The 24,063-nt window shown below is 46.4% G+C and overlaps 1 protein-coding gene across 1 annotated transcript; it reads left to right on the top strand.

Moving 5' to 3' along the window:
* Window positions 1-326: 326 nt before the first annotated feature.
* Window positions 327-19,814, top strand: EGLN2 (egl-9 family hypoxia inducible factor 2; the record flags this gene model as incomplete). The annotated part of the gene is made up of 3 exons (XM_088450112.1): window positions 327-928; window positions 1,188-2,344; window positions 19,695-19,814. Coding segments are annotated over exons 2-3 (1,092 nt in total), but the record flags the coding sequence as incomplete, so codon positions are not given.
* Window positions 19,815-24,063: the final 4,249 nt, after the last annotated feature.

The following is a 24,063-nucleotide window of genomic DNA, read 5'->3' as shown; positions in this document are numbered from 1 at the left end:
GGGTCATGTCGGAGGGTAGGAAAATGTTGCAGTTCTATGTTGTTTCAATAAAGATTTTATTTTTTTAAACCACCAGACTGAAGTGTACTAGTATGGTTAGGCATGTAGCTGCTAATTATGTGGGGTCACATTTAGTTTTACTTCTTGTGTAACGGCCTAGAATCCCAATATTAACAAGGGCCCATGAAACAGCTGCCAATTTACTGGAATTGTAGCATTTGTTTTATCAGCAGCTGATGGGGGAGGGAAATAATAATCTTCCAGAAAACACAAATAGCTGCATAATTGGCTGTGAAGTGATAAAAAATATGCAGCAGCAGACAGGGTAAACGGGCGCCTCTAGCGGCCACGGTGAGGTAGAGCAGCTGTCACATGATCGCTGTGCACGTGTATATGATACAAAGCCTTATGGAGGGGGAGACTTGGTCCAGAAGAAGGGAGGGGGCAGTAGCAGCTCAGCCTCACTCACTAGTGGGTGTCACACACATAAGCAGCCACAGACACCTCTCCTCCAGCCGGGGATGCCTGCCCTGAGTACATCCAAGAGCAGTGGACAATCTCTGAAAGCTCTGCAGCGCAGCCTGGGGGTCTCAGATAGAGGAATAGCCCAGACACCTGATATCTCCATAGACGTCTAGCCCCTTCTACCAACCTGCCAGGAGAGAGCTCAAGGGGATTTCCACAGTCCTGTCCACCCTGCCCTGCCCCTTGGGTGGGTCTCAGGCATACAGTACAGACACCTGATGACCCCTCATAACCCTGGACATTGGGGACAAGCCTTGAGGACCCTACATCTGGCAGATACTGGGCATCCTTAACCCCCCCCTCTCCCAAATCAGTCCTTGTGAACCCTGAATCACTACCTCTATCAGAGTCCTTGGATCTCTGCCCAGCCTGTGGATGCAGTGAGGAGGAGAGCCTGTCTGGGGTAAGTAGTCTGCTCTTCTCATGTTCAGGATAATCGTTACATTGTTGCCCATGTAACGCACACACGCTGCGCTTTACTCTGTACAAGCGCACAGGTATCGCACGGTGAGGACTGTAAAGTCGGTGTGATCCTTTCATCTCTTTAGAACTGTAGTAACTTGAACGAGCTGGGGGGAGATGCAGCATGTGTTTTATTATCCCCCAATGCCTTATGGTGCGTAATACAAGATTGCTAACTCCATGTCTCGTCTCTTCTATAGGAGAAAGCGCTCTGTAGCTCTCACCTTAGCTGCCCTGTCGCCGCGGGCAGCAGACTGCCGGGGAAAGTGACTAGGATGAGTGCGCTGCCCCTGCTGTCTGGAGCTGCTGTGAGTTGCTACCGTAGGAGCTGAATGATGGGGCTGGGACGTGCGCTACGTGCAGGGGACATGCTGCTGACACTGACATGGATAGAGTGGATCAGCTGGGGCAGCCTGTAAAGAGTGAGACGCAGCCACCCAGCCAGATACTTGTGAAGCCTAGAGCTGTGCCGGCTCTGCAGGGTGCCAGGATGGGGGTAGAGGGATTCCCACAGCTCCCTGTGACAGCATGTCACCCAACATCAGATGTCCACTCCACCCTCAACCCGCTGAACAGAGGCAACATGTGCCACCTACACCCGTCATCCCTGCAGAAAAATGCCAATGCAGAGCATCTGTCTGCTGATGCAGAAGAGGAAACTCTGTTGGCATGCACTGTGGCACCTGTTAGGGCGCACATTTTAGCAAATGCGGAAAAGCCATCCATTAGCAGGGAGACAGCTGGCTCTTTTTCTAGGGATGTGCCAGGCAATGCCCCATGCCAAGAAGTGCTGTTGTCCATCAATGGAAGGAGAGATGGCTTGCCCGTTAAAAGAAGATGGAATGGGTTGGCAGAGAATGGAGTTATCGTCGTGGCACCAGAGAGTGGACCTTCTGTATTCCCTCCCATGGAGGGCAAGAGATGGAAATCTGAAGTACACCCAGATGCCCACCAGACTCTGCAAGAAAGTAGCTGTGGAATGGAGGGGCACCTTGGCACCACACCTCCAAACAACAATAGCTTAGTGGTCGCCCCCCAAAAAATGGCTTTAGACTACATTGTTCCTTGTATGATGTACTATGGCATTTGTGTCAAGGACCACTTTTTAGGAGAAGCTTTGGGTTCCCGGGTCCTAGATGAGGTGGAATTACTTAACCGCAGTGGGAAGTTCAGGGATGGACAGCTGGTCAGCCAGAGGACCATACCTTCCAAAAACATTCGGGGAGACCAGATTGCCTGGGTAGAAGGGAAGGAGCTTGGCTGTGAAAATATTGGGATCTTCATGTCCAGGATAGACGAGGTTATTATGCACTGCAGCGGGAAACTGGGCAACTACATAATCAATGGCAGAACTAAGGTGAGCGAAGTGATGCTATGTATCAATGCATTCTCTCAGGTTATGGCCTGTTTGCAGAAACAAAAATTATCATAATTTGCTAAATTTCCCAAAACTGCAGCAAATATCTTGCCATAAACATGAAATGAAAGATAAATGTTTGAGTTAAGTTTATTGAAAGAAATTTATATTTAGGCTTTCTCCCTGCACATGTTTGCTGTTTATTTCCATTATACCCCATTTACCCCAAAGTCCTGGGTCTGACCCGGGATTTGGAACACTTTTCCAACCCGGATCAGACCTGGGACAGACCCCCTCTTGTGCTGCGGCACCGTTCACACCGGCTCTCCGGTGCAATTGAGCAGCGCTCCTTACCCCCCCTCCCCCCACCGCCACCCCCTTACCTTACTCCAAAGCAGCACGGAGGGCGGGTGGGGTGCGCTGCTACGTTCTGGTCGGCCCGGCAGTCGACGCTTGGAGATGTCGTCTCCAAGTGCCACTGAAGCTGGCCAGTCGGGCGGCATGCGGTGCGACCCGGGTCATCGTGACCTGGGTCACGCCGTTTACACTGCAGGGTGACACGAGAATGACCCGTGCTCAACCCTGCAATCCAGCCGGGTTGGGTCCCCAGGTCACTGGACCCGGGTTGATGCGCGTTCATGTGCATCACCCCGAGATATTTGTCGGTGTAAAAGGGGTATTAGTAAACTAATGATATGATGTAATTTTATGCTCAATTCTTCTTCCAAGGTACAGGTTCGGCAAGCTGTCGATCTTCTGTGATTGGGATGGGCTCCAGGTTTCATAGTTAACAGCTGTGTCATATGGGGAAGGGATGGTCAGAGAGATTTTGTTTGTTCATTTTGTAAATGCAATCTTCACTGGGCCATAGGGCGTTTTGGTCAGTGCCCGACTTTTTCTAAGTAGAGCAAAGCCTACCGAGCTAGTGTGTCGCAGATCTGTGTCTGTCAGATAGCAGCAGGTTTTTACTAGCTCAGTGGTTCGCAAACTCTATCCTCAGGACCCCACATAGGTCACACAGCAGGTGCATTCATTACTGACACATTTTATAAGATCCGCAGGTGGAGATAATTATTTCACTTGTGATTTTGTGAGGAGACCTGAGGATCGAGTTTGAGAACCTGTGTAGTGTACTAGTGCATTCAAATGTATGTCTGTCTCACAGTAAGGGAATGGACAGGAGGCTGTGGTACACTACATTTAATGTTTCCTTTTCTGTGTCACACAGACATCCATGTACACACCTGGTCTTTGTGTTACATTTGGCTATTGTCTTCCACAAGGCCGGTCACCCCAAGCTAAAGCGTTCTGTGGCTCTCGCTGTGGAAACAGACAAAAAACTGTCATGTCCAAATTTACTAGGAAAGCACCAATTAATCCACTGGAAATCTTAAACAGAATTCTATGGCTATGCACTTTAAAATAGATCTATAATGTATCTCTTGGGGCCTATCCACTACGCGACCTGAAAGACTGAACGTCTAGTGTTCAGACCTTTTAGGTCGCTGAGGAGCGGTGCCCGCACTGAACGGCGTTCACTGAATGTCATTCAGTGCAGGAGTCCAACCTCCAATCTCTGAACATGCCGAACATGACTAGCGTTGTCAGGTTGACGGGCATGTTCAGTAGATAGTCGGGGTCGGCAAGGACCCAGCGTGCACGTGCCTTCCTGCCGGCTATCCATTACATGACTTTGTGAACAATGTTTTGGTCGGATTGTTGAAAGTTGTGTAATGGATAGGCCCCTTTAGAGGTAGGCAATCTGTGGCTGTTTGTCAACATAATGCCGAAGGCACAGTGGGACTTGTAGTTCTACAACGGAAGGAGAGAAACAGGATTTTTACGCCTAATGCTTAAATGTTAAGTAGAATCTGGTTACTATGGGCAACATCTCCACTTCTAAAAACCCACTTTAGTAAATATACCCCTACTGCTCAAACTGTGCAGAATAGCCCTGTTTAGAGTGCCAAGGACTTTGTAACTTAGCTGCATCAAAACACATCCTAAGTACCTAGTACATTATGGGCCTGATTCAGACGCAATACCGATGTTCACCTACAGTATCTGATGGATTATTTGCTATGGCGCATGCGTTGCCCTGAGTGTACACACAAATGCGCAGTTTTGTACAGGGCCACCGGTATCGGAGATAGCGCATAAAAACTATGGGCGTTTCTGGGTGGTGACCTGAAGTGAACGCATGTTATGGGAATGTCGTGAGCATGTCAGTGAAAGCGACTGTTTTCTCAGACAAAATAGACGCGGCTGTGACACTGTGCCTCCAAATAAGGCCATATATGACAAAAATTGAATCTTAAGTACCTACTATATGAGCTAAGAGGCAAATCTGAGGAAAGTGCATGGGAAGGATGAGTGAGTGATGATACATCTGTATTACATTTGGGCCATTGTCTGTGAAATTCTTCATGACCCCAGATGCTGTAATAAACATATTCAACCCTAGTAAATGGCTTGTTAGAAACAGCCCATATGAATGAGGCATGTGAGTAAAGCAATCCTCTGATGATATAAACCTTTTGGAGAAAGAATGACACTCTGGCATATTTAAATTGCTTTGTGTATAGGCACATGAACCTTTCAGTGTTTGTATAGAGCTCATCGATGGTCAATATAATTATTTTACTTTCATTACTATGTACTTTTCCACCCCCACGTATGCCCATTGCTGTAGCCTGTATGGCACTGATCCTTGTCAGAACTAGAGCAGTGAGCACAGAAGCAGGAGGCGGAGCCTCACATACAGACTCATACTGGATGATAGTACTGCTTAGTAGAGGGGGAACGGGCTATAAAGGGGGAATACAGTAGACAAATTGAAGCAAAAATATGTATGTAATGGGGAGCTTTGGACACTGCTTGATTCACTACCGTATGCAACTGCGACTATGCACGCAATCGGGTGATGTGTCCTGCGTATGCATTGCAGTGTTCGAACTAGCTATTGCGATTGGGACTGTGATCACAGAGGCTACGCAGACCCCTCGCAGGTAACCGCACAGTTTGGGGAGGGGGGGGGGTTGGGGAAGCGCAGGCGTGTTGATACATTCGCATGCCATTGCAGGGGAGTGCGTAAATTGGCCACTGTGATGCCATTGCACAGTCTGAGGTCTCATAGCGTGCGTGGTTGTTGGCAATTTCTGAGTAAGGTCAGAGCTTGTGATGCTGCAATGGTACTTGATTCTACCGATTGTCTCGCTATTCTGCTAAGTATTACGGATTTGTGTAATGTAAAGTGGACGTCCTCATGTAGTGTGATCGCAATGGATTAGCATACTATCGCAGTTGAACTGCATGCATACGCAATATTGCGTTACGGAGTGAATCGGTCCCACAATTAGAACTTATGTAATGTGATTACATTGTGGCAGAAACGTGGACTTATGATTATCTGGGGACCATCGAAGGGGGGGTTCGGTAAAAGCCGATTGGGAGAGTAGTCAAAAACTAAGGAGAATAGAATTTGACAGATGGCCCCCAATTCTGTTTTGGCCCCACTCTATCTATGATTCCTCTATAAGCTGTATGATGCCAAATAAATAAACGGTAAACAATTGGGCAGATTTTCAAATGGGAAGTAAAGATTGTTAAACTTGTCATGTCCACATAGTTGGCCTCATGAGTTACTTACTAGTGGCATGTGTGCAAAAAATAGAACTGGGCACCAGGTGGGCCTGTGAAGCCTTCACTAGTGGCCCTCGGCTTTGTGCCCCCCGATCTGACTTATTCTGTGCTTAATGCCATAAAGCTGAAAATAAGACCGAATGTGATTGGTGCAGCTGGTTTCTGCACCACGTGATCAACCTGCGCTACGGAGCACAGAAATCACCTAGCGGTAATCTGGGGAGTACACACGTGGTCCCCTGCGGAAGATGCCTCACTGTCCTTGATGAGCACATTTTTTGCTAGATTGGGTAGTCAAAATCTTATTTTTAAGGCACCAAAAAGTGTCCAGTGCTGTACAAACAATATCCATAGTAACACTTTAATCTGGCATACTATTTTGTATAATTCAGTGTACTGTAAATTTACATGTTGTGGGAACACGCAGTGGGCGGAATGCATGGCCATCGCAGGTGGGATGCGATGCATTCCGCCATTCTTTACATGCATGCTGGCATTGGTAACTGTGATATGCATGACTAACACCGCAAAGGACTGCTCTCTCTGTAAGAACGGCCCTTTGCAATGGAGGGAATTCCGGGTCTATGACCCAGAAACCCATCTGGCGTCCTTCTGCACATGCCGCGTGGGATGCTGGGAGGGATCCCCCTCTCGTCACTCTCACGATAGAAGCCTATAGGCTTCAATATTGTACCACCACCACCGCAGCTAAGCCCTGGAGTGCATCACATTCCGGGATTTGGCGCTTATGAGAAATGCGGTCAAACTCACATTTTTGGGGTTTGACCGCATTTCTACCTTTCCTGCTTCCCACCCAGTGATGAAACTAAAGACCAGTTAGGGCAAGGGGCAAATTACTGTATCTTGCAGGGCAAGTGGTGGCTAATCGGAGGGTGGATAAGGCAGTTTGACACTCAGGGCTGATTCAGAGATGGACGCAATATTGATGGTGTACGTACCTGAGCAATGTTTTGCTTCTGAACATGTGTAAAGTCCTGGGTACCCTTACTGCGGTCACACAAGCCCAAGTGTCCAATCTAATTTCGCTATTGCGTTCAAGATCGCTAACACTTGAGAAGGGGTGTGCGATCCCTGGGCGTTTCAGGGTGGAGACTGACGGGAGACCTAAAGTGATTGCAAAAAAGGGGCCATTGCGTGTCACTGGCGTGTCCGGGAACGCGGATGTGTTCTCAAACGCAAATCCAATGCTTCTGAGGCCATGTTTAGTTGGATTTGAGGAGACTCTAGAGAATAGACCCCCAGGCTACCGCAATTGTCGATGGTCCAACCGATGTTGAATTTATGTCTGTGTAAACATCTTTCATCGCAATTGCGATAGACCAATGAGCCTGAAAGTGAATGTCTCGCCGCTTGTACAATCCATCGCACCGTCCAGCACACAGGCAAAGCGGAGGTATGCATTTACGTATTGCCACAACCGCTATTAACAGAACAGCTGTATTAGCATCCATCTCTGAATCAGGCCCTCAGTGAGCCTGTACCCAATGTCAGGACAAGTATACAGTATAAGTTGCTGAAGAGGATTAGGAGCACAGGTGGCATGGACAGTGCTAGGGGGAAGAGGACTGAGGGCCCTGCCTGTGAGATCTTGTATAGTAAGGGGAGCTAGGTTAGTAGTGGTTGGCAAATGGTTCTCCCACTGAATGGGGGCATGTGGGGAGGTCTAAGTTCTATAAGGTGGCGGTTATTTTGCAGTAGATGTAGGGTGAGGACATTGTGGGGTTAGTGGGGGCATTTCTCTGTAGCAAGTGTCTGCCTTTGGCGCTTGTGACCTGCGGTGTGGAGAGGTCATAGGAAGTGGACCGGGTTGCTCCTCTTTGGGTTTAAAACTAGAAACCTTGAAATCTCCAGTGTTATGTAGACATTGTTCTGATGTTGTTTGTGCAAAACATAATGTTCAGTCAGCCTGTATTAGCCAACCTGAGGCCCCAGATAAGCTAGGGGCTGGTTAATGATTACTAGCTTTTGCCAGATACTGAGTCACAGTGACACTCCAGAGTACAACGTTAACCCATATGGTACCAGGATAATGTGATGTCATTGCTAGATAGCAATATCTCTATTGGACTTGGCTTATATAATGTTAGTACTACACTATCTATCCTGGAGCTGAGCTTTGTATAGCGTTGCACAGTAGTGGCTGCATGGGCTTGTATCATGGTTGCATATGGACTGATGCATAGTTGCAGCTAAAAAAGCATGCATGGAGAAAATGCATATATTTATGTAAGCCAGGTTGTGCGCATGGTGTGATACAGCCACATCTGCACACGAGCATGGTCTATTTGTCATCATTATCACTAGTGCACATACCCTGCGCTAAGTGCAGAAGATACACCTGCAAAGAGCTATCCAACTCTACATAGTCCGCAATTGCGTCAATCCTTTCTCAACATCTAATTACAACCCAACTATGCTGCTATGGTTGTATATAGATGTGATCAAAATTTCCTATGAATGTACGGGTGAGTCATACACCCAGTTCTGGAGCTTGTGCAGTCTGAATTCACAAACCAGACACTCCACAAACCAGCATATGTTGAACTATGCATGTGTGTGATGGTGCAGTAATGTATGTATGGGACCTGTGCTGTGTGTGTGTGTGTGTGTGTGTGTGTGTGTGTGATGGTGCAGTAATGTATGTATGGGACCTGTGCTGTGTGTGTGTGTGTGTGTGTGTGTGATGGTGCAGTAATGTATGTATGTATGTATGTATGGGACCTGTGCTGTGTGTGAGATGGTGCAGTAATGTATGTATGGGACCTGTGCTGTGTGTGTGTGTGTGTGTGATGGTGCAGTAATGTATGTATGTATGGGACCTGTGCTGTGTGTGGTGTGGTGTGTGTGTGTGTGTGTGATGGTGCAGTAATGTATGTGTGGGACCTGTGTGTGTGATGGTGCAGTAATGTGTGGGACGTGTGTGATGGTGATGTGTGTGTGTGTGATGGTGCAGTAATGTATGTATGGGACCTGTGCTGTGTGTGTGATGGTGCAGTAATGTGTGGGACGTGTGTGATGGTGATGTGTGTGTGTGTGATGGTGCAGTAATGTATGTATGGGACCTGTGCTGTGTGATGGTGCAGTAATGTATGTATGGAACCTGTGCTGTGTGTGTGATGGTGCAGTAATGTATGTATGGAACCTGTGCTGTGTGTGTGTGTGTGTGTGTGTGTGTGATGGTGCAGTAATGTATGTATGGGACCTGTGCTGTGTGTGTGTGTGTGTGTTGGTGCAGTAATGTATGTATGTATGGGACCTGTGCTGTGTGTGAGATGGTGCAGTAATGTATGTATGGGACCTGTGCTGTGTGTGTGTGTGTGTGTGTGTGTGTGTGATGGTGCAGTAATGTATGTATGTATGTATGTATGGGACCTGTGCTGTGTGTGGTGTGGTGTGTGTGTGTGTGATGGTGCAGTAATGTGTATGGGACCTGTGCTGTGTGTGTGATGGTGCAGTAATGTGTGGGACGTGTGTGATGGTGATGTGTGTGTGTGTGATGGTGCAGTAATGTATGTATGGGACCTGTGCTGTGTGATGGTGCAGTAATGTATGTATGGAACCTGTGCTGTGTGTGTGATGGTGCAGTAATGTATGTATGGAACCTGTGCTGTGTGTGTGATGGTGCAGTAATGTATGTATGGGACCTGTGCTGTGTGTGTGATGGTGCAGTAATGTATGTGTGGGACCTGTGTGTGTGATGGTGCAGTAATGTGTATGGGACCTGTGCTGTGTGTGTGATGGTGCAGTAATGTGTGGGACGTGTGTGATGGTGATGTGTGTGTGTGTGTGATGGTGCAGTAATGTATGTATGGGACCTGTGCTGTGTGATGGTGCAGTAATGTATGTATGGAACCTGTGCTGTGTGTGTGATGGTGCAGTAATGTATGTATGGAACCTGTGCTGTGTGTGTGATGGTGCAGTAATGTATGTGTGGGACCTGTGCTGTGTGTGTGATGGTGCAGTAATGTATGTATGGGACCTGTGCTGTGTGTGTGATGGTGCAGTAATGTATGTGTGGGACCTGTGCTGTCTGTGTGTGTGATGGTGCAGTAATGTATGTGTGGGACCTGTGCTGTCTGTGTGTGTGATGGTGCAGTAATGTATGTGTGGGACCTGTGCTGTCTGTGTGTGTGATGGTGCAGTAATGTGTGGGACGTGTGTGTGTGTGTGATGGTGATGTGTGTGTATGGAACCTGTGTGTGTGTGATGGTGATGTGTGTGTATGGAACCTGTGTGTGTGTGATGGTGCAGTAATGTATGTATGGGACCTGTGCTGTGTGGGACGTGTGATGGTGCAGTGATGTGTGTGTGTGTGTGTATGGGACCTGTGTGTGTGTGTGTGTGTGATGGTGCAGTAATGTGTATGGGACCTGTGCTGTGTGTGTGTGTGAGATGGTGCAGTAATGTGTATGGGACCTGTGCTATGTGTGTGTGTGTGTGTATGGGACCTGTGTGTGTGATGGTGCAGTAATGTGTGTATGAGACCTGTGCTGTGTGTGTGATGGTGCAGTAATGTGTGTATGGGACCTGTGCTGTGTGTGTGTGTGTGATGGTGCAGTAATGTGTGTATGGGACCTGTGCTGTGTGTGTGTGTGTGTATGGAACCTGTGTGTGTGATGGTGCAGTAGTGTGTGTGTGGGACCTGTGCTGTGTGTGTGTGATGGTGATGTAATGTGTGTGTGGGACCTGTGCTGTGTGTGTGTGATGGTGATGTAATGTGTGTATGGGACGTGTGTGTGTGATGCTGCAGTAATGTGTGTGTGTGTGTGTGGGACGTGTGATGGTGCAGTGGTGTGTATGTGTATGAGACCTGTGCTGTGTGTGTATGGGACCTGTGTGTGACGTGTGTGTGATGGTGCAGTAATGTATGTATGGGACCTGTGCTGTGTGTGTGTGTGTGTGTGTGTGACGTGTGATGGTGCAGTGATGTGTGTGTGTGTGTGTGTATGGGACCTGTGTGTGACGTGTGTGTGTGTGTGTGATGGTGCAGTAATGTGTGTATGGGACCTGTGTGTGTGTGTGTGTGATGGTGCAGTAATGTGTGTATGGAACCTGTGCTGTGTGTGTGATGGTGCAGTAATGTATGTATGGGACCTGTGCTGTGTGTGTGATGGTGCAGTAATGTATGTATGGAACCTGTGCTGTGTGTGTGATGGTGCAGTAATGTATGTATGGGACCTGTGCTGTGTGTGTGATGGTGCAGTAATGTATGTGTGGGACCTGTGCTGTGTGTGTGATGGTGCCGTAATGTATGTGTGGGACCTGTGCTGTGTGTGTGTGTGATGGTGCAGTAATGTATGTATGGGACCTGTGCTGTGTGTGTGATGGTGCAGTAATGTATGTGTGGGACCTGTGCTGTGTGTGTGATGGTGCAGTAATGTATGTGTGGGACCTGTGCTGTGTGTGTGATGGTGCCGTAATGTATGTATGGGACCTGTGCTGTCTGTGTGTGTGTGATGGTGCCGTAATGTATGTATGGGACCTGTGCTGTCTGTGTGTGTGTGATGGTGCAGTAATGTATGTATGGGACCTGTGCTGTCTGTGTGTGATGGTGCAGTAATGTATGTATGGGACCTGTGCTGTCTGTGTGTGTGATGGTGCAGTAATGTATGTATGGGACCTGTGCTGTCTGTGTGTGTGTGATGGTGCAGTAATGTATGTATGGGACCTGTGCTGTCTGTGTGTGTGTGATGGTGCAGTAATGTATGTATGGGACCTGTGCTGTCTGTGTGTGTGTGATGGTGCAGTAATGTATGTATGGGACCTGTGCTGTCTGTGTGTGTGATGGTGCAGTAATGTATGTATGGGACCTGTGCTGTGTGTGTGTGTGTGATGGTGCAGTAATGTATGTATGGGACCTGTGCTGTGTGTGTGTGTGTGATGGTGCAGTAATGTATGTATGGGACCTGTGCTGTGTGTGTGTGTGTGATGGTGCAGTAATGTGTGGGACGTGTGTGTGTGTGTGATGGTGATGTGTGTGTATGGAACCTGTGTGTGTGTGATGGTGCAGTAATGTATGTATGGGACCTGTGCTGTGTGTGTGTGTGTGACGTGTGATGGTGCAGTGATGTGTGTGTGTGTGTATGGGACCTGTGTGTGACGTGTGTGATGGTGCAGTAATGTGTATGGGACCTGTGTGTGTGTGATGGTGCAGTAATGTATGTATGGGACCTGTGCTGTGTGTGTGTGTGTGTGTGATGGTGCAGTGATGTGTGTGTGTGTGTATGGGACCTGTGTGTGATGGTGCAGTAATGTGTATGGGACCTGTGCTGTGTGTGTGTGAGATGGTGCAGTAATGTGTATGGGACCTGTGCTGTGTGTGTGTGAGATGGTGCAGTAATGTGTATGGGACCTGTGCTGTGTGTGTGTGTGTGATGGTGCAGTAATGTGTGGGACGTGTGTGTGATATGGTGATGTGTGTGGTGTGTGTGTGTGTATGGGACCTGTGCTGTGTGATGGTGCAGTAATGTGTGTATGAGACCTGTGCTGTGTGTGTGTGTGTGATGGTGCAGTAATGTGTGTATGGGACCTGTGCTGTGTGTGATGGTGATGTAATGTGTGTATGGGACCTGTGCTGTGCTGTGTGTGTGATGGTGCAGTAATGTGTGTATGGGACCTGTGCTGTGTGTGTGTGTGTAATGCTGCAGTAATGTGTGTGTGTATGGAACCTGTGTGTGTGTGATGGTGCAGTAGTGTGTGTGTGGGACCTGTGCTGTGTGTGTGATGGTGATGTAATGTGTGTATGGGACCTGTGCTGTGTGTGTGTGATGCTGCAGTAATGTGTGTGTGTGTGTGTGTATGTATGGAACGTGTGTGTGTGTGTGTGTGATGGTGCAGTAATGTGTGTATGGGACCTGTGCTGTGTGTGTGATGGTGCAGTAATGTGTATGGGACCTGTGCTGTGTGTGTGTGATGCTGCAGTAATGTGTGTGTGTGTATGGAACGTGTGTGTGTGATGGTGCAGTAATGTGTGTGTGTGTGTGTGATGTGTGTATGGGACGTGTGTGTGATGGTGCAGTGATGTGTGTATGGGACGTGTGTGTGTGTGTGTGATTGTGCAGTAATGTGTGTGGGACCTGTGCTGTGTGTGATGGTGCAGTAATGTGTGTATGAGACCTGTGTGTGTGATGGTGCAGTAATGTGTGTATGGGACCTGTGCTGTGTGTGTGTGTGATGGTGATGTAATGTGTGTATGGGACCTGTGCTGTGTGTGTGATGGTGATGTAATGTGTGTATGGGACCTGTGCTGTGTGTGTGATGGTGCAGTAATGTGTGTATGGGACCTGTGCTGTGTGTGTGACCTGTGTGAAGGTGCAGTAATGTGTGTGTGTGTGGGACCTGTTTGTGTGAAGGTGCAGTAATGTGTGTGTGTGTGTGGGACCTGTGCTGTGTGTGTGTGATGGTGCAGTAATGTGTGTATGGGACCAGTGCTGTGTGTGATGGTACAGTAGTGTGTGTGTGATGGTGCAGTAATGTGTGTATGGGACCTGTGCTGTGTGTGATGGTACAGTAGTGTGTGTGTGATGGTGCAGTAATGTGTGTATGGGACCTGTGCTGTGTGTGTGTGTGTGTGACCTGTGCTGTGTGTGATGGTGCAGTAATGTGTGTGTGTGTGTGTGTGTGTGTGTGTGTGTGTGACCTGTGCTGTGTGTGATGGTGCAGTAATGTGTGTGTGGGACCTGTGCTGTGTGTGATGGTGCAGTAATGTGTGTGTGTGTGTGACCTGTGCTGTGTGTGATGGTGCAGTAATGTGTGTGTGGGACCTGTGCTGTGTGTGATGGTGCAGTAATGTGTGTATGAGACCTGTGTGTGTGATGGTGCAGTAATGTGTGTATGGGACCTGTGCTGTGTGTGTGTGATGGTGATGTAATGTGTGTATGGGACCTGTGCTGTGTGTGTGATGGTGATGTAATGTGTGTATGGGACCTGTGCTGTGTGTGTGATGGTGCAGTAATGTGTGTATGGGACCTGTGCTGTGTGTGTGACCTGTGTGAAGGTGCAGTAATGTGTGTGTGTGTGGGACCTGTGTGTGTGAAGGTGCAGTAATGTGTGTGTGTGTGTGTGTGTGATGGTGCAGTAATGTGTGTATGGGACCAGTGCTGTGTGTGATGGTACAGTAGTGTGTGTGTGATGGTGCAGTAATGTGTGTATGGGACCAGTGCTGTGTGTGATGGTACAGTAGTGTGTGTGTGATGGTGCAGTAATGTGTGTATGGGACCTGTGCTGTGTGTGTGTGTGTGTGACCTGTGCTGTGTGTGATGGTGCAGTAATGTGTGTGTGTGTGTGACCTGTGCTGTGTGTGATGGTGCAGTAATGTGTGTGTGGGACTTGTGCTGTGTGTGATGGTGCAGTAATGTGTGTGTGTGTGTGTGTGTGTGTATGAGACCTGTGTGTGTGATGGTGCAGTAATGTATGTATGGGACCTGTGCTGTGTGTGTGTGATGGTGATGTAATGTGTGTATGGGACCTGTGCTGTGTGTGTGATGGTGCAGTAATGTGTGTATGGGACCTGTGCTGTGTGTGTGTGTGACCTGTGTGAAGGTGCAGTAATGTGTGTGTGTGTGTGTGTGTGGGACCTGTGAAGGTGCAGTAATGTGTGTGTGTGTGGGACCAGTGCTGTGTGTGATGGTACAGTAGTGTGTGTGTGTGTGTGATGGTGCAGTAATGTGTGTATGGGACCTGTGCTGTGTGTGTGTGATGGTGTAGTAATGTATGTATGGGACCTGTGCTGTGTGATGGTGCAGTAATTGTGTGTGTGTGTGTGTGTGTGTGTGTGATGGTGCGGTGCTGTGTGTGATGGTGCAGTAATGTGTGTATGGGACCTGTGCTGTGTGTGATGGTACAGTAGTGTGTGTGTGTGATGGTGCAGTGATGTGTGTGTGTGACCTGTGTGTGATGGTGCAGTAATGTGTGTGGGACCTGTGCTGTGTGAGATGGTGCAGTAATGTGTGTATGGGACCTGTGCTGTGTGTGTGTGTGTGTGTGTGAGATGGTGCAGTAATGTGTGTATGGGACCTGTGCTCTGTGTGTGTGTGAGAGATGGTGCAGTAATGTGTGTGTGTGTGTGTGATGGTGCAGTAATGTGTGTATGGGACCTGTGCTGTGTGCGATGGTGCAGTAATGTGTGTATGGGACCTGTGCTGTGTGCGATGGTACAGTAATGTGTGTATGGGACCTGTGCTGTGTGTGATGGTGCAGTGATGTGTGTGTGTGACCTGTGTGATGGTGCAGTAATGTGTGTGGGACCTGTGCTGTGTGAGATGGTGCAGTAATGTGTGTATGGGACCTGTGCTGTGTGTGTGTGAGAGATGGTGCAGTAATGTGTGTGTGTGTGTGTGTGTGTGTGTTTGATGGTGCAGTAATGTGTGTATGGGACCTGCGCTGTGTGCGATGGTGCAGTAATGTGTGTATGGGACCTGAGGTGTGTGTGTGCCGTGATGGTGTAGTGTCTGTACTGGGCTTGGGCTGTATTTTTCATAGGGGAGTTACAGATGCACTGGAAGTCTGGGCTCTGGCTTCCAGTGCAGATTCAGTTCATGAAATAAGTGAGCATTAATAAACATTTGTAAAAGAGCATTTTTTCATCACTATTACCATTTAGAAAAGGAAAACAGCTGTATTTATACTACTTCTGACCTTGTAAATATGCAATAGCCATCTTCCCCCATGCAAAGGGCAAGCTACCACAGGCCACTGCTACTGCTGGCAGTGCTCAGTGACCGCTAATACCTGCGCTAGCTCTTATAAGTCGCAAAATGGCCCAATTCTGTGTTTGCGGTTGACTGGTTTTTTTTTTTTTTTTTGGTGGTTTAACAAATACACCCCTTACTGTCTGTACAGGACATTGTGTAGTAGTGTTTGTGTCTAAAGCTTGGATGTGTGTAGACATGTAACGTGTGGTAGTGTGTATGCTGGTCCTTTGGAGGTGTGGGCACATATCATGTCTCCACAGGACTTTGGTATTTTCGGGGTAAATGGAATTCCTGTGTTTGCTGTTTTTTAATCATTGCAGTGAATACTGTAGTGGTGCATACACACGGTCAGATATGTCAGATGAACGATTGATTTTACCAACGATTTTAGACTATTAAAATGAATGGAATCGTCCAAATCTGAGTGCAAACACATCAGATGTCTGATATCGTTATCTGACGTGGGAACGCGCATCGTTCATTGTTGCAGGCTCACATGTCAGTTCAATTGTTCATATCTGAAAGAAAATCTGTTTTTAAAATCGTTATTATTCAGATCTGACACAAAATCTGACCATGTGTAGGCACCGTAACAAGCCTTTGAATGGTATCTTTCATTCAGATTGTCTGCTGTTAATGTGACCAGTGTCCTTGCGCAGGTTTATGTCGCTGTCTCCATGCTCACATTGGCCCTGAATATGCTGAGGTGTATATTTCCCCCCCCCCACTTTGTACAATAAAAGTAATTAATGGGCATCTTAATGTGTTTGTTGCATTAAATGTACCAAGGCCACATCTATAATTACAGCTTGGATGATAACACTGGTAGCTAGTGACCTTTCCCCTTAAGGCTGCAGCAATATACTTTCATCGTCCCTTTTATAGCTCATTTCACAATTAAAGGCGGCAAAATGTGGGTGTGATTCCCTTACAGTATTTGTAAGCAATCTAAAATAAAAAGATTCTGTAGTAACTTTGTACAGTATTTTTGTCCCATATACACTGTATACTATGTGGATAGAGGGAGCCATTTGTTCGGTCCATAGATGGTTGGTATCACGGCCTGCACAAGTCTTTCTATAGTGCGTATTAGATGTGACACTATCACCGATGTATATGTGTATGAACCATCTTGGGCTGCTTCACCATCCTGGCAGCATTATGGAAGGAATTCCTTGGACCCATGTCAGCCAAGGCCCTGCACCTCATTGGTTATTTCCTGGATCCCCTATGTGTATGAGGAATCTAGCCCTGGAATCCAAAACACACGTCCTCAGAGCAGCCGGAAAACCATTCCAAAAATGCTGTTCTGTTTTCCATCCGTCACAACAGTACGGTTACCACTAACCCTTCACATGCCAGACTAATAGCCCCAGAGAGAGAAGTTTTACACTTTGTTATACTAGTGTTTGCACCTCAATCATCACCTTACTAGGGTTTAATGACTGACCTCTTCTACTTGTCTGTAGCCATCAAACCTTCATAAATATAGCATTTAAAATGTATATGAAGGAGGTACCCAAGTCCCGCTACTAGTCTTAATACCTTTTATTTTTTAATGCATTGGTTTTGGGTATTTTAGACTTCATTTATATCATGCAGAAGGTAACTCTGTAAATGAATTAAATATTTCGGCTTCTAAACTGGCATTATGGCAGCGTATAGGATCGTGAGGTCCGTTTCACGTTGTCCTACAGAGGTGCATGGTACTTTGATGTAAGTGATGCGGTCCTGTTGGTGTAAGCAGGAAAATGGGATTCATAAAAATGTTTGGGTCATAGAAATCTATAGAGTATTGTAGCCGTGGACATGCACCTATAGACTTTCATTAGAACCTTGAGTATGCAAGAGGAATATACAAGTGGGTCAGTGTTGGGTGTCCTATCCAAGTGTCTTGGATAGCGAGGTATAAAATAGGGGGTCCTAGTTGTCTATGGAACTGCGCAATTTTGAAACTGGTGCGTGCAACGAGCACTCTATGAAGCTGCGAGCGATATGGAAGGACAAGGGTAGATGTGTATGAGATACTGATACATCAATAACGTCATACATTGTGTGTTCTGTGTTCTGTCTTTAGATTAATGTCTCAGCAGGCAGATACTCGTACTCTTAAGTCCACCAGGTCACGGGTTCTCAAATCCTTGTCTGTGACGTTGGCGTTATCTTTAGCTGCTGCGTAGGTCCTGTGGTTACAGGAAATTGTATATACAGGCAGGGTATAATATGTGTGGGACGCACATTTCCCTATTAACCCCTGGCGTGCTTGATCTAACCCCATATTATTCATTGTTTGTGCCATAATGTTTTAATATGGAATGACTTGGTTTATGTAAACCCTCTAATATGTTATCGGACCCTCTACAGATGTACTGGTCACTTATTACATTTAGACAACTCTGGCTAACGTTTGTTCCTACACACCTTTTTATAGGATATGTAATGCAGCATTATTTATAAGGACAGGGCTTTCTGTAATAGATTTGTCCAACCTAGAACCTCCGAATTGTTGACTTTTTCCCAACCCACTGCTCCAGTTAATGGGCTAAAACCCATTTACCATTTGCACAGGCAGATCAGATTCTTCTACGCGCTGGCATCGCCCCTTTAAGAGTGGCCAGGAGGAATGCTGTGGCCCTGATGCTGGATGATTTATCTGCAGGATATTGTGAGGGCTCCCAAACTGGTGACGCAAGTGGGGCCAGAGTTGGGAGAGATTAGGACCATGTCATTGTATAGTAGTGCTGGTCGTGTAGACGTGGAGAACAAACAGCGAGGCTGCTAAATGCTGTAAAAACAGAACAACTAAATTAGTTTAGTGGCCCCTTCATCAGATAGCTACTCCTGTAGCAGGATGCTTATAATGTAGATCTTTTGATTATTATCTCAATCAGGCCTGGGCAAAGCCCAACAGCCAGGTAGCCAATGCACTTAATCTACCGGTGACGCCCAGCTTTTTGAAGTCTTTCATATTGAAGTCAATGGATGTTGACTCCTAGAGCCATGGATTCTGTTAAATAGTCGTGTATAATACAGGCAGCCATTTATTATATATACTCTGCATGATGAAATTAGGGCAGGTAGACGCTAAGGGACTGTAACTGTTTCGGTGCCTAGGGATATCAAACTTCTATGTTTTCTCTAGACACGTTTGTGTTCTGTATTGGAACCTTAGGAACACCACGCGGCCTGTACATTAATGCATTATGTTTGACTGGATCAATGTTATTTGATTGGATCTGTGACCAATTTGGCCACACACTTAGGGGTAGATTTACTAAAGTGTGGGTTTTCAGAAGTGGAGTTGTTGCTCGTAGCAACCAATCTAATTCTAGCTGTTATCTTCTAGAAAGGTGCTAGACACATAAGTAGAATCTAATTGGTTGCTATAGGCAACAACTCCATTTTTAAATACTCACTTCAGTCGTAAATTTACCCCTTAGAGGATAAAGTTGTAGAGTTCCAGCCGTAATGCGCTCATTCAATCGGAGTACGGTGGTGGTTGGCCATACATGGTGGTTTTTTTTTTTTAAGGTGCGTACACTATCAACGATATATCGTTCATTTTTATGCAGTGAATGACCAATGATTCGTATTCCCGCATGAAAGATAATGATATCTATGATTGCCCGTACATGCAGGCCAACTTTCACGATATTGTCAACTTCGCCTGTTCAGAGATGTGGCAGGATGACTTCACTGAAAGATATCGTTAGCCAGTAATCACCTAAATAGCTTATTGGGGTCCTTTACCAAACTGCTTTTCTACCCTGGCAGATAATAATCAGTGTAATCACATTATCTTTACTTGGGTGGGAACCACCCACTGTACAAGGTTTGGCCAGTTGGTAAAAATAAATGAAAGACTAGGAAGAGGCGTTTATTTGTGATGACTGGTCCAATATCACATTAGATGTATTACTGGTTTATGTACTAGTAAGGATACTATGTATTAATGCACGAATAACTTGCTCATACTGTGGTTTATGATTTTGCAGGCAATGGTGGCTTGTTATCCTGGCAATGGGATGGGATATGTACGACATGTGGATAACCCAAACAGAGATGGACGCTGCTTAACTTGCATTTACTACCTAAATCAAAACTGGGACACACAGGTATGTCTGCTCAGCAATGTGTGCGCTTACTCTACCAGGGAACCAAGATGAAGAGTCCAATTTCTGTGTTCTGCTATATTCATTGCTAGACTGGAGTGTATACAGTGCGTCCCGAGTCTGAAACGAGGCTGCTTGCGCCCTATCGGGAGATGTCTCTTTACCCTCTCGTTAATTTATAAAACCAAGCAGAAGTTCCTGCTCCGTAAGCAGGTGAAGCTTGGGGTCTGATACTGCTGCAGCCTCGGTCTCCAATGCAGTGGAGCGATTTGTTTTTTTTTTTTTTTTTTTTTTCTTGCGTATAAGATTCCATACGCATAGAGTAGGAGCAGCGCTTGAAGCGCACAGTCTCAGAAATGTATTGGGCGTTACTGGGCGGCGACAAGGAGGTGGCAAAGCTGACGCAGAGAGCTGGTCTGACTTATGGACGTGCTATGGTAGTGTCGCTTACATAGGCCATGCTCGGACCGATCATCCGCACCTGCCATAGGGCTGGTGCAAGTTTTCATGGTGCGACAGACAGTGGCGTCTGAAGACTAACCAACTGGATTGGAGCGTCTAAAGATGCTCAAAGTGGGCATCTTAGTCTTTGTACCACAAGCAGATGCATGGCTGTACCTAACCCTAAGTCCCCCCTGGGGGTCCCTAAACCTAAAACCCTACCTCTCTGTTAAATCCCTTGCCGGTATTAGTGTCGGGATTGAGACATGCCGCCCCCGGTCCCATAACTACATCCCATAGGGATCATTGTGCCTAATAACCAATGCAGGGAAATTTTACTAATAGTCCCATTTGAATGAATATTTATCATTTTTTTTTTTTTTTTTATATAACCACTTTATAATGGGGGTAAGGTGCAATCGGGGAGATTGCTTCTATTTCAAGGAGTCTCCCTTACAATTGGAGAGCTGGAAAGGTATGCACCTGGGTTGAACACGCCTTTATCAATTAACTAGTCCAACAGCGGTGACACAATCCTAAATCAAGAGGGAAGTCTCAGAACAGCATATTGTCCCTCTTGGAATGGGTCATGTTGGGAGGTATGGAAGTAGTTTCTATTTATGTGACTGAGGGCTCTGATTTACAGCTTGTGCATTACACTAAAGCTATAACTTGGAGTCATAACCCCTTTTACACAAAAGTCCCGGGTCTGACCAGGCATTTGGAACATGGTTCCAAACCAGATCAGACCCGGGACAGATCCCTTTAACAGCGCGGTGCCGACCCACGTTATTCCCGGATCAGTGCCGTCTACACAGGTGCAGTTGTTCTCTCCTGCCGGTACTTGGAGATGACATCCTCTCTCCAAACACCTGGAAATCTGGATCTCCCTATGCTGTAAACGGGGCTCGGGTTACCCGTTTACACTGCAGGGTCATTCCCGTGTTAAACCCTGCAAGCTACCCAGGTTGAATTACCAGGTCACTCAACCCGGGAACACTGGCCCATTTTACATCGAGCCGCAACCCGGGTTGACACTGCAATAGCCTGGGTCAAAATGACTGGGTTAAACTGGTATTAGTTTAGACAGGTACACACTATGCAATTTTTTTTTTTTTTTTTAACCGATAATTTGGGATAATTTCTCAACAAAATGACGGTCTCGATATCTGAGCTACACACCACTATACAATTTTTAAATGAAATACCTGGCGAATTTCCATGAATTTGCATATGTACGTCCACAAGGATGATGTGGTAATCAGGGGGGGGGATAGGAAATATTGGCAGAGTATCGAGAATGCACATACACTGCGCGATATCAGGGAATTGAGGTGAAGATTTTCAGTCTTGACCAACAGGTTGGATAACTGAAGGAATGAATTTGGGTGTTTTCTAACAGTTTTATCTGTGAAACGCTAAGACTGTTTCTTACACATGACTATACAATTAATGAGACCGATGCCCGATTATTGGCAAATTGGCCCCATAATTGTGTAGTGTGTAGCGAGATCATTGTGCTTAATACCCATCCCGCTTGTCAATATGGCTTACTAGTAAAAGGGGAAAGAGAGGTCATCAGTCAGGTTACACTTTGTCTTTAGCACAGTAACCGGAACCCAAGTAATCCTGCATAACTAAAATGACCTTCATTAAAAGAGCCCCTTTATACATGTAATCGCCCAAACCTTATTATGATTACAAGAAATAACCAGTGTATAAAAACTAGGGGTGTGCACCAGCCACTTTTCGTGTTTTGGTTTTGGATCTGGATCTTTCTTCGTGTTTTGGATCTGGATTGGTTTTGCCAAAACCACCCTTCCGTGTTTTGGGTTCTGGGTTTTGTGTTTTGGATCTGTATTTTTTGAAAAAAAGCATAAAAACAGCTTAAATCACAGAATTTGTGGGTTTTTCTGCTCCTATGCAATTATTAACGTCAAAAACCTTAATTTCCACTCATTTCCAGTTTATTCTGAACACCTCACACCTCACAATAGTGTTTTTATATCCAAAAGTTTGCACCGAGGTAGCTGGATGACTATGCTAAGCGACACGAGTGGGCGGCACAAACACGTGGCCCATCTAGGAGTGACACTGCAGTGGCAGACAGGATGGAAGTTTGAAAAACTAGGCCCCAAACAGTACATACTGCAAAGAAAAAAAAGAGGTGAAAGATGGAATTGTCCTTGGGCCCTCCCACCCACCCTTATGATGTATAAATAGGACATGCACACTTTAACAAACCAATCATTTCAGCGCCAGGGTCTGCCACATGACGGTGGCTGAAATGATTGGTTCGTTTGGGCCCCCACAAAACAAGCTGGCAATTAATGTGTCCCTGCACAAACTGGCTCTACAGAGGCAAGATGTCGTCCTCATCCACCGATTCCTTGGATAAAACAGGAAAAAGGGATTTAGGTGTCCCTGGACTGCTTACGGTCTTAGCCAAAGTTTCTGAACTTGACAGTAACTTTTTATGAACGCGCTGCAGGTGCCGTACAAGGGAGGATGTTCCTAGGTGGTTAACGTCCCTACCCCTACTTATTTCACCTTTACATATGGCAAGACAGTTGTTGTCTGGATTTGGATAGAAATATTGCCAGACCAAAGAGGTGGAATGTTTGGTCTTCTGCCCAGGCATGACCGTGATGGGCTTTTTCATCCCACGGACAACAACTGTTTCCCCCGGACCCTGATTTAAACAAACCACATCACCATCAGAATCCTCCTCGCCAACTTCCTCCTCAGCGCCAGCTACACCAGTATCCTCATCCTGTTGTACTTCAACAGTGACATCTTCAATTTGCATATCAGCAAGTGGACTGTGGGTGCTCCTTTCAGCACTTGCAGGGGGCGTGCAAATGGTGGAAAGAGCCACCTCTTCCCGTCCAGTGCTGGGAAGGTCAGGCATCGCAGCCACCACCACACTTGGACTCTCCTTGGGGATTTGTGATATCTTCTTAGAAAGCACAGTTCTTTGCTGTGCTTTTGCCAGCTTAACTCGTTTGATTTTTTTTTTTAGCGGGAGGAGGGCTTCCATCGTCATGTGAAGCTGAACCACTAGTCATGAACATACTAGTCATACTAGTATGACACACACTAGTCATAGAGAAAGACCTTAGCCGTTCCTTGCCACCCCGTGTCATAAATGGCATATTGGCAAGTTTACGTTTCTCTTCAGATTGAAATGTTTTTTTCAAGGTCATTTTCCTGAACTTTGTCATTTGGGATTGTATGTGGCCTCTACTATGACATTGGGCATCGGCCTTGGCAGACGACGTTGATGGCATGTTATTGTCTATGTCATGACTAGTGGCAGCAGCTTCAGCACTAGGAGGAAGTGGTTCTTGATCTTTCTCTATTTTATTTTTATCGGAGAAAGTTTGGTCCTCCATTTGTTATATCGATTTGATATATACGTGTGGCTAAGGCGCACACAAACACAGAAAATATTTTTTTATTTTTGCTGGAGAGTAGTGCACTTTGTGGGTTACACCACCCTTTAAGAAATGAGCCAGCCGGCTCTGTACTTATGGGACACAGGCGCACGCTTGGCGCTGCTCCTTTGTTGATACACGTGCAGCCACAGTGCACACAATTCACAAACACAGAAAATATTTTTTTATTTTGTTTGGAGTGTACTTTGGGGGTTACACCACCCTTTAACAGACTTATGGGACACAGGCGCACGCTTGGCGCTGCTCCTTTGTTGATTCACGTCCAGCCACACTGCACACAATTCACAAACACAGAAAAAATATATATTTTTTTAGCACTTGGGGGGAGCACCCCTGATGGACAGAGCACCCCC

This window comes from Taudactylus pleione, unplaced genomic scaffold (assembly GCF_031769625.1).
Source record: "Taudactylus pleione unplaced genomic scaffold, aTauple2 ptg000507l, whole genome shotgun sequence".
Lineage (NCBI taxonomy): Eukaryota > Metazoa > Chordata > Amphibia > Anura > Myobatrachidae > Taudactylus > Taudactylus pleione.
The sequence above is the reverse complement of the archived record's forward strand: the minus strand, read 5'-3'. Positions and strand labels throughout refer to the sequence as shown.